Source organism: Nannobrachium achirus (assembly GCF_963921795.1).
Source record: "Nannobrachium achirus genome assembly, chromosome: 14".
Classification (NCBI taxonomy): domain Eukaryota; kingdom Metazoa; phylum Chordata; class Actinopteri; order Myctophiformes; family Myctophidae; genus Nannobrachium; species Nannobrachium achirus.
This window is the reverse complement of record NC_137821.1, coordinates 24,512,113-24,530,131: the sequence shown is the minus strand read 5'-3', so window position 1 is coordinate 24,530,131 and position 18,019 is coordinate 24,512,113. Positions and strand designations below refer to the sequence as shown.

At 43.3% G+C, this 18,019-nt stretch overlaps 1 protein-coding gene across 1 annotated transcript in view; it reads right to left on the bottom strand.

The window, feature by feature from the left end:
* dnah2 (dynein, axonemal, heavy chain 2) overlaps positions 1–18,019 on the bottom strand; it is a gene marked incomplete at both ends in the record, with an annotated part of 552,347 nt that overhangs the window by 153,014 nt on the left and 381,314 nt on the right. The window contains 6 exon segments of the mRNA XM_080741500.1: positions 1,683–1,881; positions 4,144–4,235; positions 4,537–4,689; positions 5,352–5,510; positions 6,370–6,507; positions 6,740–6,876. Of these exon segments, the coding sequence (XP_080597626.1) occupies positions 1,683–1,881; positions 4,144–4,235; positions 4,537–4,689; positions 5,352–5,510; positions 6,370–6,507; positions 6,740–6,876 (878 nt within the window).

Here is an 18,019-nt window from a genome sequence, read left to right as displayed (position 1 = left end):
AAACGATGAAACTACATGGTATCTGAAAAGGTTGTTGGGGTCCCTGCTTTATTTTTCTCTCAACTAAGGGGTCCTTGGCCTGAAAACGTTGAAGACCCCTGCTTTAGCTATTGAAAAATAGTAGATTTATAGACGACAATTATGAGAATTTGGTGATAAATATTTAAAGACTTGAACAAATGTTCACAATTTTTCAAAAATAGCAGATCTACAAGCTCGCAGCGTGGCACTCGGTGCCGCGCTGTGGGCTTGTATATCTGCTGCTTTTCAACAGATAAAGCATAAAATAACGGTTAAAGTGGTTCGAATCTAAAGTGAAAACGTCTTGTGTTCCCGGTCTAATAGGGTTAGACTTATAGCGCGCCGAAAATAGTCGCGGGCTTGCAGATCTGCTATTTTCCGTCTCCCAGGCTCTTATAGGCCAGACAGAGAGAAAGACAGATCAGGGAGAGAGCAGAAGAGAGATGGCAGCAGGTTAGAATGACCCCTGCAGGTCTGGCTGTGTAATGGTGATGAATACGGGTGAGGGGTGGAGGGAGGAGGTGACGGATGGCGGTGAGGGTGGGGGTGGGGGTGGGGGGTGGCTGTAGTGTACGGGGGTGGCTGCCTCCATCACACCCGGCTATCTAATAGGCCTTCATCAGCGGCGGCCAGGGGCTGACGCCACTCAGACTAATTGCGGGCGCCTTGGAGCCACTGCTCGCACTGTAATTGTAGGAAAAGTGAGATGGAGGTCTATATGCAGAGATGGTGTGAGCGAGAGTGTGCGCGCGCGCACGCACACACACACACACACACACACACACACACACACACACCCACGCACACACATGGACGTGCATACACCTGCACTCGCTCACCTCTGCTTGGCTAAAGCCTCCTGCTGTCTAGTCTACTTACGTAGATGACGGAAGAGAGGAGGTGTGTGTGTGTGTGTGTGTGTGTGTGTGTGTGTGTGTGTGTGTGTGTGTGTGTGTGTGCGCGTGCGCGCGCGTGTGTGTCTGTGCGAACTGTTGGGGAGCATGTAGCTTGATGGTACATTAGCTTAACTACATCCATATTTGTATAGCGCGTCGAGTAGTTCAACCACGGCTCAAGCTACAAACTACAATTTGGGGCAGCGGTAGGCAACCTTAGGCACGGTTGCCAACATTGGCACAGGGGAGGGTGATCACTGGCACAATGGTGTCTGAGAGAGAGGATTTATATTTTAAAATCAAATATTGTTTTAAACGTGGTCAATTACATTAAGTCACCCAATTTGCAGCAAATTATGTCCTGCACATAATTCTACATTCATTAAAACTCTGAACTCTGACTGGGGAGGGAGTCGAGGAGATTATTTCTCTGATTTTAATGATTGTTATAACAATGTCCTGACAATCAAAACATGTCCGAATGTTGATCGGTGTCATTAAAATGAATGTTGACATGGCACACTGACTATCTAGAAACTAAAAACATGGCAACTCATTTCAAAAAGGTTGCTGACCCCTGGCCTAGGGTAATAACATGAAATGAATGAATTTCATTTTAACATTACCGTGTTCTTGTACCAGAACACAGTAATAGTAAAGTAACACTGGTGTTCCAGCTAGTGCTGCGTACAGTATGAGCTGCTTTTCTGCATTGACAAGGACACACACACACACACAAACACAGAGAGAGAGAGACAGGCCAACCTGTGAGGACATGTTGACCGTGTGGACGGTCCAATGGGACGTGTCCAGACCCTGCAGGACCCCCTGGGCCACCAGGGTCTTGCCCGTCCCCACCGGGCCAGTCAGCAGCACCGGGTACCCAGCCTGCACCAGGGACCTGACCAGGAGGCTGTACCGCACTGTGTCCACTGTAGGAACCACCATCTTATAGAACGGAGCACTAGAGGCAGGGAGGGAGAGAGAGATGGAAGGATGTGAAAATGTGATTGTAAAGTGAGGGCTCCAGTTGAAACAAGCAGGCTTTTATAGGGCTGTCACAATTATGACATAATCGTCTAATCGCAATTATTTGAGGTAATCGTCATAATCGTTTCCATGTTGAGAAATGTTAATATAGTTACAAACATTTTCAAAAAGTAGTGGAAATAGCCGATCTACAAGCTCACAACCCGTCGCATCGCATTCCGCTATCAATGTTCTTTTTTAAGTATAAAATTGTCAAATATATGTATATATGTATTTAAGTTATGTGTCACGATTGCCATGTCCAACTTCAAAGCCTAAAAGGCAAACAGAACAGACAAAAACACAATTAAATCATTAATCGCAATTATTTGAGTGACAATTAATCATCATGTAAAATGTCATAATAGTGACAGCCCTGGTCTTTTAGGTGGATATACAGAAGTTTAGGACGGTGTATGTTTAGGTGGATGTGTGGATGTATAGAAGTTAGGGTGGATGTTTAGAAGTGTAATTGGACTGTATAGAAGTTCAATTGGACTGTATAGATGTTTAATTACACTGTATAGAGGTTTCATTGGACTATACAGAAGTTTAACTGGACTGTAAAGAAGTGTCACCAGGGTGTGTGGTAGAAATATTTATAGTGTGTAAATGTGTATTTATCCTACTTATATTCAACTCTGTAGAACTTTAAAGCAAATCTGATACTAATGTAGATTTGCCAGCAGCTGATTTGACATCCTCCTGTGACTTCTACTTCTCTGTGTCAGCATATAATCTGTTCTAAAGTGACTAACTAACTTAACCAGTCAGTCTTATTGTATACCAGGGGTATTCAACTAAATTGTCCAGGGGGCCACATTGACAGAACCCCCCCCCCCCCAGCTATTGTACACTTGAAACAACGGCACAACCACATTTTCACTACATTTTCACAAACAACCACATTTTCATCAAACTACATTGCAAAGCAGAATACTTTTCAAGTAGAATACTTTTCATGTTAATGTGCTTAATTTCTGTTGACAACTGTAAACATGCTTTCTTGGTAAAACCTAGTGCTAACTAACTACATCACACTAGTGATGGCCAACCTGGCATTGATGTCGACCTTATTGACAGTGCACACATAATTGGTTTCTTTGATGCTTTAATGATGCTCAACGAGGATCAGGTGGGTCGCAGACACACACACTCCACTCTGCTGCAGTGCTCTGACTGGAGTCACTTCACTTGAATATGATGGAATATGATTAGGGATTAGCCTACTGTGATTATGGTAAAATGAAGCTCACGTTTCATATCGCGCAAACCAGTCTATAACGTTCATTAGCCTCCACAAAAAAAACGATTTAGGATTTTCTTTTTTTTTTCTAAATCTTTTTTTTTTCTTTCAAAATTGCTCCAGGGACCACAAGGAAGGCCGCCAGTTGAATACCCATACAGTATATGTATGGTACTTAGTATAGCATGTTTCTATTCTGCCCAACAAGGGGAAAGCTCAGAGCTCACATGCTGTGAATACTGTTTCTCTGATGCTGAAATCTTCAATAAAATTGTCAACCTTCATCCTTGTGGAACATACATTTTTCTATCATAGGCGTTTTCATAGACAACACCCTGGTGTCTTTGATTCCACCTGCTAGGAACCTTGGTGTTGTGACAACACCCCATTCAAGGCACACATTGCATCAGACACCCGATCCTGATCCCGGACAGTATAGAAGTACAGAAGTTTAATTGGACTGAATAGAAGTTTCATTGGACTGTATAGACGTTTAGGTGATGTATAGAAGTTTATTTATTTATAGAATCATTATTTATTTGGAGATGGTATAGAGCTGGATGGTACAAACTCCTAAGTGTCTCCAAATGTCTGCAATGCAAAACATCCTGCAAACGTACACAAGTACACTCATCATGTCGATCGGAGGTTAATCACAGAAGTGAAGACAAGGCGCACACACGCACGCACGCACGCACGCACGCACGCACGCACCCACGCACGCACGCACACACGCACACACACACACACACACACACACACACGTGTTGAGGTTGAACCTCTTGACTGAGTGTGTGGGGCGGTGACTAAAGCGGGCTGCAGGTGTCTGGCATGCAATCAGGTATGCTAGGCCAAGGCACGCACACACGCGCACGCTCGCACACACACTCGCACACACACACACACACACGTTGAGCATGGGAGCACACTCAGGGCCAGACGGTGACTCACTTGGCTGCGTAGCGCCAGCCCTTAGGCAGCTTATCTTGAAAGGGGGCCCAGGTTTTGTTCTTGGTGTCAACATAGTAGTCGTAGATAGTGTGCTGGAACGAGAACAAAAAGATAAGAAGTTTACGGACAGTCTCTGCAAATAATAGTAGTAATAATAGGGTTCACGCCCTCAGCCAAATCATCAAAACGCGCCGACAGATGGTGGGAAGGGAAACAACACGCACGCACGCACACACGTACGCATGCATGCACGCACGCACACTCTACAAGTTTGTATACATGACATGACTGAAATAGCACAATAATCTTCTGAATGTAACTGAAATTGTGTGTATAATAATTCATTTGAATGGTTTCTTTCTTCTCCTTCTCCTGATTAGGACATTCAAAGACCTTGTTGGGGAAGGAGCCCTCCATCTCCCGGAGGAAGTTGTCCATCCTCTCTCGTCCGCTCTCGTCCACGGAGGCGCACACGGACCAGACGAGACTGAAGATGAACCACAGCTCCACCATGCGGGCGTGGTGCTCCGTCTCCGACGGGTTCACCTGGGCGGAGAGGGTGGAGGGGGAGGCAAACAAACCAGGGAAAATACATCAACTATAACAGTGGTTCTCAACCTGTGGGTCGGGACCCCCAGGGAGGCTCCCAAATTACTTTGGGGGGATCCCCGGATGATTAAATCTCTTAAACCAGCATAAAGTTGAAGTGTATAAACTAGGGTATCTGCACATTTCTAAAATGACAAATTAAATATTGGTCAAATTGACAAATATTAGAGGCAGAAATTGTGAAAATAGCTGATCTACATGCTCACAGCAATAGAACTGTGTAATTCCTTTTTCTGTGTTTTTGTTATTATTATTATTTTATTTTTCTTTCTTTCTTCATGGATTGTCTTGTGTTTTTGTTTGTATTGTCTGAGTGGGGAGATCCCAGGAAGAGGCGACTCCCTGGGATGCATCTTCAGGGTGTGAATGCATCAGCACAGGGTGAACTGAATTACTTTTTAAACCAAAATCCAAAGCGGTGAAAGGAGTGGTGAAAACAAAATGTGCACCGTCATCCCAAAGAGGAATCTGCTGCTTTCTCGTTGCTATAAATCACTCCATAAACTCGGAACAGAACAATAGTGTGTTGGCCTATTGGCAACCACACTAATAATAGAGCTTTAATACTAATTCAGAGTACACAAGGGAGTGGTCGTTACCCCATTTTCAGGTGTGGCGAGAGCGTGGTAGAGGCGACAGAGGGAGGAGACCGCACTGAGCTCGGTGACAGGGACCGGCTCCTTACAGCTGCTCTTCTTGAAGGACAGCGTGCTTTCTGTGTAGTGGTCAAACAGTCGCCTCAGGTGGCCCACCTCTGCCTACAGACAGATAGACAGACAGACAAACAGATGGAAGACAGACAGAGAGAAGGGGAGGGGGGTGTGAGAGAGGAAATCCTGTCGAGTTCCCACATTTTTTCAGTGCGTTTCCCGACATGTAAATATTGGCTGCCGACATTACTTTTTTGGTTACCGATATGACCACAAAACTTTGCTAATGTTTTAAAATGTTTGAGAGTTGTTTTTTTCTTAATGTAATATTTAATAAAAGAGTAGTTCACACCATCCCATCAATTACAAATCCCATGGAACCTTGAATTCATGGAGTTTTTGTTTTTGTTTTGTTTTTGTCGCATTCCTAAGCCAATAATCTGGCAGTGTCTCCGGTAGGTGACTCCGAAGATGACTCAAAGAGTCGTCATAAAAGAGTCATCATCTGCCAATAGGAGAGTCTCTAGTAGGGCTGTCACATTACATAATCGTCTAATCGTGATTATTTGACATTATCGTGATTATTTTGTCATAATCGTCATAATCGTGAATGTTGAAAAATTTCGGAAATAGTGGAAATAGCCGATCTACAAGCTCACAACGTGTCGCATCGCGACGCGTTGTGAGCTTGTAGATCGGCTATTTCCACTATCAATGTTATTTTTTAAGTAGTAAGTTGTCAAATATGTCAGTAATTTATTTGTGTGTTTAGGTTATGTGTCATATCTTCCATATGCAACTTCAAAGCCTAAAAGCCAAACAGAAATGTAATTATCAACGACAAAAACACAATTAAATTGTTAATCGCCAATTATTTGAATGACAATTAATCGTCATATAAAATGTCATATCGTGACAGCCCTAGTCTCTAGAGTCTCCTACAGAGAGTGCGAGTTGCGTTTGGTACCTGGGGTCGTTTGTCCAGCCAGGACTGAACGTAGGGCTTCCATCCCAGCGCAGTGCAGTCGTTGTAGACCACCCCAGAGCGGGACACCGTGGCTGGGGAGGCCATCGCCAGATCCTCCACCTCGAAGAGCAGAGACACCTGGACCAGCACGCACATAACATACCGTATAACCAGTGTTTCTTTACAAGTAAAAGTATCAATACTGCAATGTACAAGCTCTCTGTTACAAGAGATAGTCCGGTAATCAAATTTTACTTGAGTAAAAGTTGACGACTAGTAAGACGCCTCAGGGCGACATGTCGCGCCAGCTTGTAGATTGTCTATTTTATTGTCTAATTTAGGTGACACCAAAGTGGTTCATGTCCAGTACCTGTGGAGGCATGGAGATCCTCTCTCCGTTGATCAGAGTGAGGACCTTGTTGTCGTCCATGAGGGAGTTCATGCTCTCCACCCACAGCGTGTCCACCGGCCCGTCCAGCACCAGCCACTTCTCATCCGCCTGACCATCTGCAGCCCAGGACAAAGCATAGGAACCTCTTATCTCCATAGTCATTACGTTTTGTGTTTTATCATAAATTAACGCCCTACTTGATCATACTTAAAGCGTCACACAAAAGCATCAAAAGTAGCAGATCTGCAAGCTCAAAACGTGGCGCGAAGCGACACGTTTTGAGCTTGTAGATCTGCTACTTTTGATGCTTTTGAATTTGAATCCTGAAAAGCTTTGGACATAATGCGGCTTCCACCCAACAGAGACGATATACAGTACAGTATACTCTATCAAGTAAATACTATTTAATGATGTTTATTCAAAAGTACAATCAATGGGCGCCCGCTGGCCTAGTGGTCAAGGCGCATACCACATACTAGGCTATGATGCCTGCTGGCGTCGCCGGTTCGATTCCCGATCCGGGACGATCTTTGCCACATGTCATTCCCCATGTCTCCCCCCATTTCCTGTCAGTCTACTATCCTATCAAATAAAGGCATAAAAAGCCCCAAAAACAAATCTTAAAAAAAATTAAAAAAAAGTACAATCAATGTGTTGCTGTATTGAAATATATTTTGAATTTTGAGCGGTTAATTCACCCTTTGTTCCCTGACTGACCAACCAGGTTGGTCCCTGACTGACCAACCAGCAGGCTCTATCTGCCTTGTCCCGCCCTGGTTCCGCCTTTTCTATGTTGAATTAGCTAAAACATAATTTTTGGAGAAATAAAAACATTTAAAAACATGTTGATTCACTATACTGCCACTGAGCAGCTCCAATTGACTGAAACAAAGTTTGAAATTAGAATTGGGCACACAGAATAACAATATGAAGCAACTGAATTAACATGGAAGTGGATGGAATGTCCCACTGAATGTCCCACCAAGACACAGCAACCAATGGGTGTGGAGAGGGGCAGGACAATGGGCGGGACTTGACAAAGGGTGAATTCATTACTATATGTATATGTTTTTGTACGTTTGGGTCCCAAGAGGGTCTTAGAAATGCAACACAAACAAAAGGTGAAACTAAAGTGCAAAATTTCTATTTGAAACGTAGCAGAGTGAAAACTAAAATAACTAAATAAATACTCCAAAATGTAATGACAGGTTGAAAAGTTTTTTTTTTGTTATCAAATATTTTTATTTTCCATAATCAAAAGAAAAATGCAATTAACAGACAAACAACACAAACAATAGTAAAACAAGAAAAGGAAAAGAAAACCCACCCACCCCCTTTCCCCGGACCAACACGGAATGTACAATAGTGCATGCCTGTGCTAGGCTGTTACCACTATATAGTGATTTCTTGAATCATAGCCTTAAGCTTATCTGCAATGTCCGACCACATATTAATGTTTTCTTCTTTTGCTCCGTGTAACCTTGCTATCGACTGCTCTAAATATACTATATCTAGAAAGGTTAAGGCCCACTGGCGAAACGTTAACGTATGAGGAGGTTTCCACCGCGTAGCTACCATCCTCTTCGCCGCCGTTACACCAGCAAAGAAGATGCGCTTGCGTATATTGTTTAGTTGCAACTGTGAGACGTCATTTAATAAAAATAAAGAAGGAGAAGATATGATATTGATACTAAAAATAGTTGAAAGTTTTGAGGCAACCATATTCCAGAATGACGACACATTTGGGCATTCCCAAACCATGTGAAGGAAGGTACCAATACTATTTGAGGCGCAGAGAGTGCAGTTGGGATTATTCAAAATCCTCATAGCACATAGTCTGCGGGGAGTTAAATAAGTCCGATGAACAAAATTTAAATGAATTTGTTGATGGTCTGGATTTCTAGAAGATAGCCTAATGTTAGACCATACTGTGTCCCAACAAAAGTCAGGGTCCAAATTTGGTACATCATTCCTCCAAACAGTATCAACAGATAGGGGCCCATAACTACAGTCTAATAAAAAACCATAGAGGGTGGAAACCAAACCTCTTGTTCTGTTACCATCACAGATAAACTCATGGAAGGGGTGCAATCTAAGGGGAGCTTGCCATGGGACCCCATAGGTCCTCATGGACGTTCTCAGTTGGAAGTAGAAAAAAAGGGTATTTCCAGGCAGATTGAAGATGTCACACAAATCTCGAAAAGGTCGTAAACCATTTCTATCAAATAAGTCCCCTAATGTACGAATCCCCTTAGCCCTCCACCTTGGAAAGCGAATGGGGCGATCCTCGATTAAAAGTCTTTGATTATTGAACACTGGGGAAAATAAGTTCCATTTACAATCAATCTTACACATCTTTTCAGCTGCCCTCCATACTGCCACTAAATGAGAAATGATAGGTCCAAAGCGAACTTTGCATTGATGTGTAGTTATGTTTGAATAGATAAGATCTCTCAATTCAACAGGCTGCACTAAACTCTCCTCAAGCTCTCTCCAAGAAACCTTATTTGCTGGGTTAAACCAATTTAAAAGGGGGCGGAGCGTGAAGGCCCAATAATAAAATTTAAAGTTGGGCAATGAAAGGCCGCCATCATCTCTAGCACGTTGTAATAGAGAAAGTTTAAGACGAGGGCGTTTCCCTTTCCACACAAACTTAGATATCGAAGAGTGAAGCTTATTCCAGTATTGCGGCGGTGGTGGCAAAGGGAGCATAGAGCTTACAAAGTTAACCCTAGGAAGAACATTCATCTTTATGATTGAAACTCGAGCTTGGAGAGAGTTGGGCAAAGATGACCATCTATCTAAATCAAGACAAATCTTATTTAGAGTGTCACCATAGTTGTTCTTAACAATAGCCTGAAGAGAGGGGAAAATATCTATGCCAAGATATTTGAATTGGCTTACTACTGGGATTATGGGCGGCAGGATAGCAGATCTCATCTGATCATTTAGAGGTAGAAGGGCTGACTTCGTCCAATTAATTTTGTAGCCGGAAATGGAACTGAACTGATCAAAAACTTGAAGGACGTGAGTAATTGACTGTGGTGCATTCTCAAGGAACAGTAGAATATCATCAGCATATAGGGAAATGCGATGCTGTGTGTTGTTAATCGAAACAGGAGTAATATCTGCAGACTGACGCACTGTCTGAGCCAAGGGTTCGAGTGAAAGTGCGAAAAGGAGAGGACTAAGGGGACAACCCTGCCTTGAAGATCTGCCAATCGTGAATAGCGGCGAACAGATCTTACCGGTTAGGACCATGGCTGACGGATTAGAATAAAGTACTTTAACAAAATGTATGAATGAAGCACCAAATCCCATTTTATCTAGTACAGCCCACAGGTAAGACCATTCCAGACGATCAAATGCTTTCATCGCATCGAGCGACAACACTGCGGCGGGGGTCCTCAGCTCCTTAGCCCTATCGATGATATGCAATAGTCGTCTAGTATTATCAGAGGCTAGTCTAGTTCCTATGAAACCTGTCTGATCACAGTGTACTAAGGTGGTCATAAAACCCTGCAAGCGACGCGCAAGCACCTTAGCAAAAACTTTTAGATCAGAATTCAAAAGTGAAAGCGGTCTATAGCTTGCGCAATCTGTGGGATCCTTGTTCTTCTTCAACAATAATGATATAATAGCTACATTCACATCCCTGGAGAAAGAGCCACTTTCAATTGCATATCGAAACATGTCTAGCATCAGCTGACCTAGATCTTCCCAAAAGATGGCATAAAGTTCAGGGGGTATCCCATCCAAACCAGGCGACTTGCCCCTACGCATTGCGAGCACAGCTTCCTGTAATTCCGCCAGATGGAGCGGTCTATCTAAGGCTTCCGCATCCGCCTCGCTAAGGGTTGGTAACTGTATGTTGGATAAAAAATCATTGCATACTGCATCATCGTGAATGACCTCGGAGGTGTAGAGCTCATCATAAAAAGCACGAAACGTGGCATTGACCTCTTTGGGTTCTGTAACCATGGCTCCAGTTGTTGATTTGACACTAACAATATCAGCAAAATGCTCATTGGATCTAAGACGTAAAGCCAGTAAGTGACTGGGTCTTGCACTATTAAAATAGTAGTTTTGCCTTGTGCGTTTCATTTGAAATTCTGAGCGGCGCTTGAGAATGGAGTTAATTTCTTTCTTAACTAGCTCCCTCTGGGTTGCTGTACTAACATCAAAGTTATTTTGGAGAGAATTATCCAAAGTAGAAAACCGAGATTCCAATTCCACCAGTTTGGCTGACCTTAATTTTCTCTGAGTGGACGCATAGAGGGTTGTATTACTCCTGATAAAGCCTTTAATTGCATCCCAAAGAATTCTGGGATCCTCAACTGAGCCTGTATTGATATTTATAAATTCGCGCAAACCAGTTTGAAACTGAGCTACAAATGCCGCATCGCGCAGCAGTGTGGTGTTAAACCGCCATCTAGGAGCTCTATCTATAACCTGTTTCAGTGAAGCAACACACAGCACCGCCTTGTGATCCGAGAGTGACATTGGGAGCAACTCTACCTTGGCAATTTTATGAAACAAGCTAACAGGGGCAAAAACGTAATCGATCCTAGAGAATGAAGCATGCCTACCCGACAGAAAAGAAAAATCTCTAACCGTTGGGTTCATTAAACGCCAGATGTCGAGTAAGCCAGTTGAGTTTGCCCAAGCACGTAGTTCTGCAGACGCTAGTGCTTGTTCTCTGCTTTCTACCCCAGTGGATCTATCTAGGTTATGTTGCCATGTTGCATTGAAGTCAGCACCAACAATGAATTTGAAATCCGTCAGTTCCAATAAGGTTTTAGTTAGTAATTTGTAAAACTCTTTGTCTAAAACATTTGGAGCATACACAGAGACTAGTGCTAGCATTTTACCCTCCAAGCGGATTTTAGCAACAGCTATCCTCCCGTCACTGTCAGACCAATCACCCAAAAAATCCAACCTAAGGTTACGTCTAGCCAATATGGCTACTCCCTTGGTTTTGGAAGAAGCAGCTGAAAAGGCTAAAACACGATAATGTTTATTAGCCAATCGGTTGGAATGCTCTTTTAAAAGATGAGACTCCTGTATAAATGCAAAGTCAATTGATTTAGATCGCAAAACCCCCAAAATGCTGGTTCGCTTATGCGGTATATTCGCTCCCCTTACATTGAAACTTAGAAATTTATATTCTGTCATAATTGTGGTTCAAACCATACGCACAGCAAGCACAGTAGAACATTTTAGAATTTCCTAGTTGGTCCCTCACAACAAACCTTCCCAACAGAAAAACAAAACAACCCCAAAAGGAACAGAAAGGAAAAAGCAACATCAAACGAACATAAAAAAACACATAACATTGAAGCTTGAGGGGGAAAACCCCATTAGCATCAGAGTGCACAAAAACAGTTCCCCACCCCATCAACCTATTAGTCAACCTTCATTTCACTCTGTCAGAGAGTGCAAACAAGTAACTGCCCAAAAGTAACCATACATTGCCCTCTGGTGGTTATGTAAATATATAACAGATCACCAAAGTAAAAACAACAACAAAAAAGTGCCTTCTTGTGGCTGAATAGCTCTCAAACATTCCATCCGCTCAAATTATGATCAATCTCCCCACTTCATATCACTTAAATAAATGAGAATGGTATGTTAACATTTCTAGTAAAGAAGGGGGAGAGAAAAAAGAAAAGAATAAAGGGGAAAAAAAAGAGAGGGGACTATAACAACTGTAATAATAATAATCAGTCCAGCATTAGGCCCATTTAGAATGTGATAAAGCCCTATAAGCCACGTTAATGCAAATAACCAAACACTTGTGACAGATATGTGGAAATAAGGCTGTCACCACGACAAGGCACTAATATAATATTAATAATAAAAATAAATAAAAAAGGAAATCAGTGTATATGATATAAAACATATATGCACTTACATATGTAGTTAGAAATAGAAATTAAAAGCACATACGGGGGGCCATATGCAGCAAAGCACACACAGTGTTAATGCATACTGCGCCACACACAGCCCCCCCTATGCATCCATGCATACAAACCACAATTACTAATTAGAAGGGGGAAAAAAAGAAAGAAAAGAAAAGTCTGTATACATAAGTATTTACATAAAACACAGTTATGTATGATCAGGAAACCATATACAACACAGCACACATGATGCATACTGCGCCATATACAGCTCCCTGTACATGCCCAAAAGGCCAGTGCAAACTTAGATAAATGTCAATCATATTATTTAAGTCTGTTTCCGTCTTAAACAGTAAACTACCATACTTCAAACAGTGAACATACCCAATCACGACTACAAAATAAATATCCCCAATTCAGAGCTCCCCTCTCCCCCATCAAGAAATTAACATCTTAGAAGACAACAAGTAAAGTAGGTAAATAACTACCCCCCCCCCCCCCCCCCCCCCCCAGACAGCGGATCCACGAGCACGTAGAGCCAACGCGCCACGAGATCGTACATCCGCCAGCTATTAAGATTAGGAAAAAAAAAAGGAAAGAAAAGAACGAGTCAATGAGCCAGGGAGAGAGAGAGAGAGAGGAGAAGCAGAGATAGGTAGAGAGACATAGAGAAAGGGCGGGAGAGCGAGTGGTCTCTGGAACCGCGGAGCCTTCACAATTTAGACCATATTATTTATATCTGTTTCGCCTTAAACAGTAGGCTACATTACTCAATACAAAGGCCAAAGCCCAGTCTCGCCCTCCTACCCGAGAAAGTAGCGTTTTAGGAGGCATAAACGAACCATAAACTAACAACCAACATAGCCGCCATTACCTAACAGAAAGAGAGAGAGAGAGAGAGAGAGAGAGAGACACACACACACAGCGAGAGAGAGAGCCATAGAGAGAGAGAGAGAGAGAGAGAGAGAGAGAGAGAGAGAGAGAGAGAGAGAGAGAGAGAGAGAGAGAGAGGGAAAGCCGAGATAGATAGAGAGACACAGAGGGAAGACGAGAGAGAGAGCAGGCTCGGAACCGGGACACGGAACACGTTAGACAAAGCTTAACAGAGAGAGATAAAACCCTCTAGACCTATATAGTAAGCAGCACAACGCTCAATAAGAGCAAAGAAAAAGAATACAATAATAACAAGAACAATGTCCATTATATTCAAACAAAAAAGACAGTGAATTATGCTTATAGCTTTATCAGCCCTAAATCCTCTCTCCTTGCGGTAACCTAAATTAAAACGAGTAACACCCATCTGCTTACAGATCTTATTAAAAAATAAAATATATCTTATTCTTCAATACAAATAAAATAGGCATTATGAAACGAAACACTTGAAAACACAACGTCAAGTCAGATGATGAGTCCAAAACAATAAGTAGGCTTACATTAACAACTCACCCTTTGGGGAGGAGGAGGAGGAGAGAGTGAGGAAAGAAAGACGCTGCGTAAAAGTCATCTCCAAAGTCCCAGCCAGCTTACCAACAGTCCATTAAAGGCAAAAGGATATCACATCGGCAGAATGTGTTTGAAAGCACGCGATCACAAAAGCAAAAGTGTCCCTGGTAAAAGTTAGTTCTCTGTAACTGTCGTCTCATCATCCTGCGTAGCTAGAGTCTCGTCCGCAGCACCTGGAGTCTTGAACTTATCCTTGCAAAAGGCCAGCGCTTCCTTGGGTGAGTTGAAAGTAGAAGTCGCCTCATCCACGGTTATCCAGAATTTGCTCGGGTGCCTTATTCCGTATTTAACTCCTTCCGCGGTGATGGAACGTAGGAATTCCTTTACTGGCCCGAAAGCTGCCCTTCTCTTTGATGTTTCAGCAGACCAGTCGGGGAAAATATACACCTTTTTGCCATTGTATGTCAGTTGGCCTGCTTTCCTGGAGAGCTGGAGTATGCGTTCCTTTACCCGGAAAAAATGGATCCTTGCCAGGAAAGCCCTTGGCTTATCAGAACGTGGATTGCCGGTCCGATGAGCACGATCCACCTCCGGGGGGGAGTCGGGAAACTCGTCGGGGAATGTTTTCTGCAAAAAAGACTGGATAAAGGCCACTGGGTCAGCCTTTTCTAGCCCAGGAGAGATCCCAATCACTCTTATGTTGTTCCTACGACTCCGGTCTTCTGCTATGACGAGCTTCTCCTCCAGATTAGCACATCTTCTCTCCAATTCAGTGATACACATCTGCAAACTGTCCATGGAGGAACCAAAGTTCTCAATGGCCTCCCCATGTTCAGCCACGGTCGTGTTCAGCGTGGCGACTGCAGGACGCAGCTCCTTTCCGAAGTCATCAATCTTCTTCAGTAATTTCTTCTCCAAGCCAAGCATCATGGGTTGAATAAAACCATCCATAAACTCTTTCAGTGATTCCTTGAGGACCTCGCGCAGCATGCTCTTTGTAACCGGAGCGTAAGCGTCGCCCTGCATTGCGCCAGCCATGTTGTCAGCGTTTGCGGTCGGAGACCTGGTACTCCTCGACCTCGTGTTAATCGTATTCGGCATGAAACACGAAACAACTGCAAAAACAGACACTCACCAGTGTTTTGGCGTTTAAAGTCTCAAAAGAACTATAAAGGCAGTAAAAAATGGGCTTAAAAAATGTGAAAACTTTGCACCTCTACAGAGCTCAACAAACGCGTCCTACTCGGTCGCCATCTTGTCGGAACTCCCCGACAGGTTGAAAAGTTCACCACTTTTCAACCTGTCTTCATATAATAGGTCCTCACTAATGTTCACGATAAAATATCACAATTTATTTCTACTCAGTCCAAGTCTCCTAGGAGAGCTGTGGGAAGTTCAGAAACCATCGTCTTGTGACATCATCATTCCCCCCCCAAAAAAAACAATATTTTTGAAAAGAATATTTAGATTTGTATTATCGCGAGAACAATGGCTTCCACTTTAAATTGCAACTTTTCAGGAATAGAAAGCCTGCAGTTTCTATAAACTGGATTGGCAATCGATGATGTCACAAGACGATGGGTTTCTGACCTGTCCACAGCCCTGCTCTGAAAAAAAAAAATATATATATATATATATATATTTTTGAGTGAGGACCAATTATATTAACATAGTTTGAAAAGTGGTGGAGTGCCCCTTTAAGTACTGTACTCAAGTACCTGTAAATGTACTTAGCTACTGTCCAGCAGAGGAACACGAGGACACTGATGTGTGGTAAAAGTGGCTAAGAAATATTCCGGGCAGGTCCTAATGCCACGTACCCTTCAATCTGAAAACACCCCCAAAACAATCCCCTGCTGACATCATTTCACATTCACTAGCTCAAGGTTAAATCTTCTCATTAAAACGATATACCTCCTGGGGGAAACCCCTGGTAATATCAACATAATTAACTTTCTCATAAAACAGAAATAATATCCTTAATATTTAATGTAATGGTAAGTGCCCTCCAAATACAGTGCGACAAAATGACCGAAGATTGTAGACAGAAAATGTCAACAGGCAGAAAGGGTGCACAGCAGTATTGCAGAGGTGCATGAACATGAAGAAAGACCCTGTACGACTCGTAGCCGTGGTGCAAACACTGAGGAAACACTGAGTGTGTGTGTGTGTATATGTTACAGTATGTTCAAGAAACCAGTAAAAGTTGTCAAGGAGCACTCGTTTTGACGTTCACCACACACTAATCACCACCAGATGGCGACGTCAGCCACTGCTCTGCCATTCACCAGAGTGTATATAAGAGAGTTACGTCACGCTTTGAACTCGCCGCAGACCGGAAGTGTTTACTCTTTATTTACTAGCCTAGCCTAGCCTAGCCTAGCCTAGCCTAGCCATTAGCTCCATTGTAGTCACTTGGACAGGGCGTTTAACGTGCGCTTGCCCAGGCCTTACGGCCTGGGCATAAATATAACGATTGCATTCACCACGGCTTCGTAACTCGCGCGGCGCTCCGCCGGCCGCGCGGCCCTGGCCCGCTCTTCGCGGCCACTCGCGCCTGCGGCGCTCGGGGGCGAAGAGCAGGACCAAGGTCCGCTGGCCTTCGCGCCGCTTGGGGCTTCGTGGACCCAGGGGGGCCTCGTAACTCGTTTGGGCTTCGTGGATACAGGGGGGCTTCGGTAGCCGCTCGCAGTGTCGTGGACAATAGAGCGGCGCACCGCCTGGAGTACGTTGTTGTGGCGACCGCTTGCTCCGCCCCGTGCCGCACCACGAGTGCTCCGCGTCTCGAATGTGCTGTTTCTCTAATATACTATGACATATATATTAAGGGTTGTTAAGTAACGGATTACATGTAACGGGATTACGTAATCAGATTACAAAAAACAGGTAACTTGTAAAGTCTCAGGTTACATTTTAAAATGTGTAATCTGGATTACAGTAACAGATCTGAATGATGGGGGTTACATGCTGGAGTACATTCTCCCCTTGCCCTCATCAATTTTACAAATAAGTTATAACGCCAAACAATAAAATAATCAAATCGAATCAGCGTAAAGTACTGCCACTTCGCTTAAGTAAAATTCTGTTGTCCTTTTCCTAATTTCATTGGCTCAATATTCTTGTCTAGTTATCAATGGTAAAACATGTTTTATTTAATTAGAGAGTTTTTCTAAACGGTAATCCAAAAGTAACTGAAAGTAACTAGTAGTTACTTTTTAAATTGTGATAATCAGATTACGTTACTGACTACATTTTCTTTGCAAGTAACTTGTAACTGTAGGGGATTCCTTTTTAAAAGTAACCCTAACAACCCTATATATATACTGTATACAGCCTAGAGAGAGAGAGAGATGCCACCATGACAGAGAAATATGTGACAGCTTCCCAGATGATAACATCCTAGAAAGATGATATCAAGGAATGAGAGATGCATATACATCAATAATACACACACACACACACACACACACACACACACACACACACACACACACACACACACACACACACACACACACACACACACACACACACACACACACACACACACACACACACACACACACACGCACGAGCGCGTGGCAGCAGGAGATGGGTTTGTTTGTTTGATTGATCGATGTATTGATTGGTGCTTGTGTCTCAGCGGTGGCTCATTTCCCATACGCAGCCTGGAGGGAGCGGAGGTGAAGAGGTGGTCATATGAAGAGGAGAGGATGGGGCGGGGGTGAAGAGGTGGTCATATGAAGAGGAGAGGATGGGGCGGGGGTGCACAGTGCCACTGATAAGAGGCCAGAGAGGACAGGCAGGTGGACGTACTGTATATATATATATATTGATGGAACTGAGGTAGATATCTACTGTATGGCCGTGAGTGCGTTTGTGTGTGTGTGTGTGCGTGCGTGCGTGCGTGCGT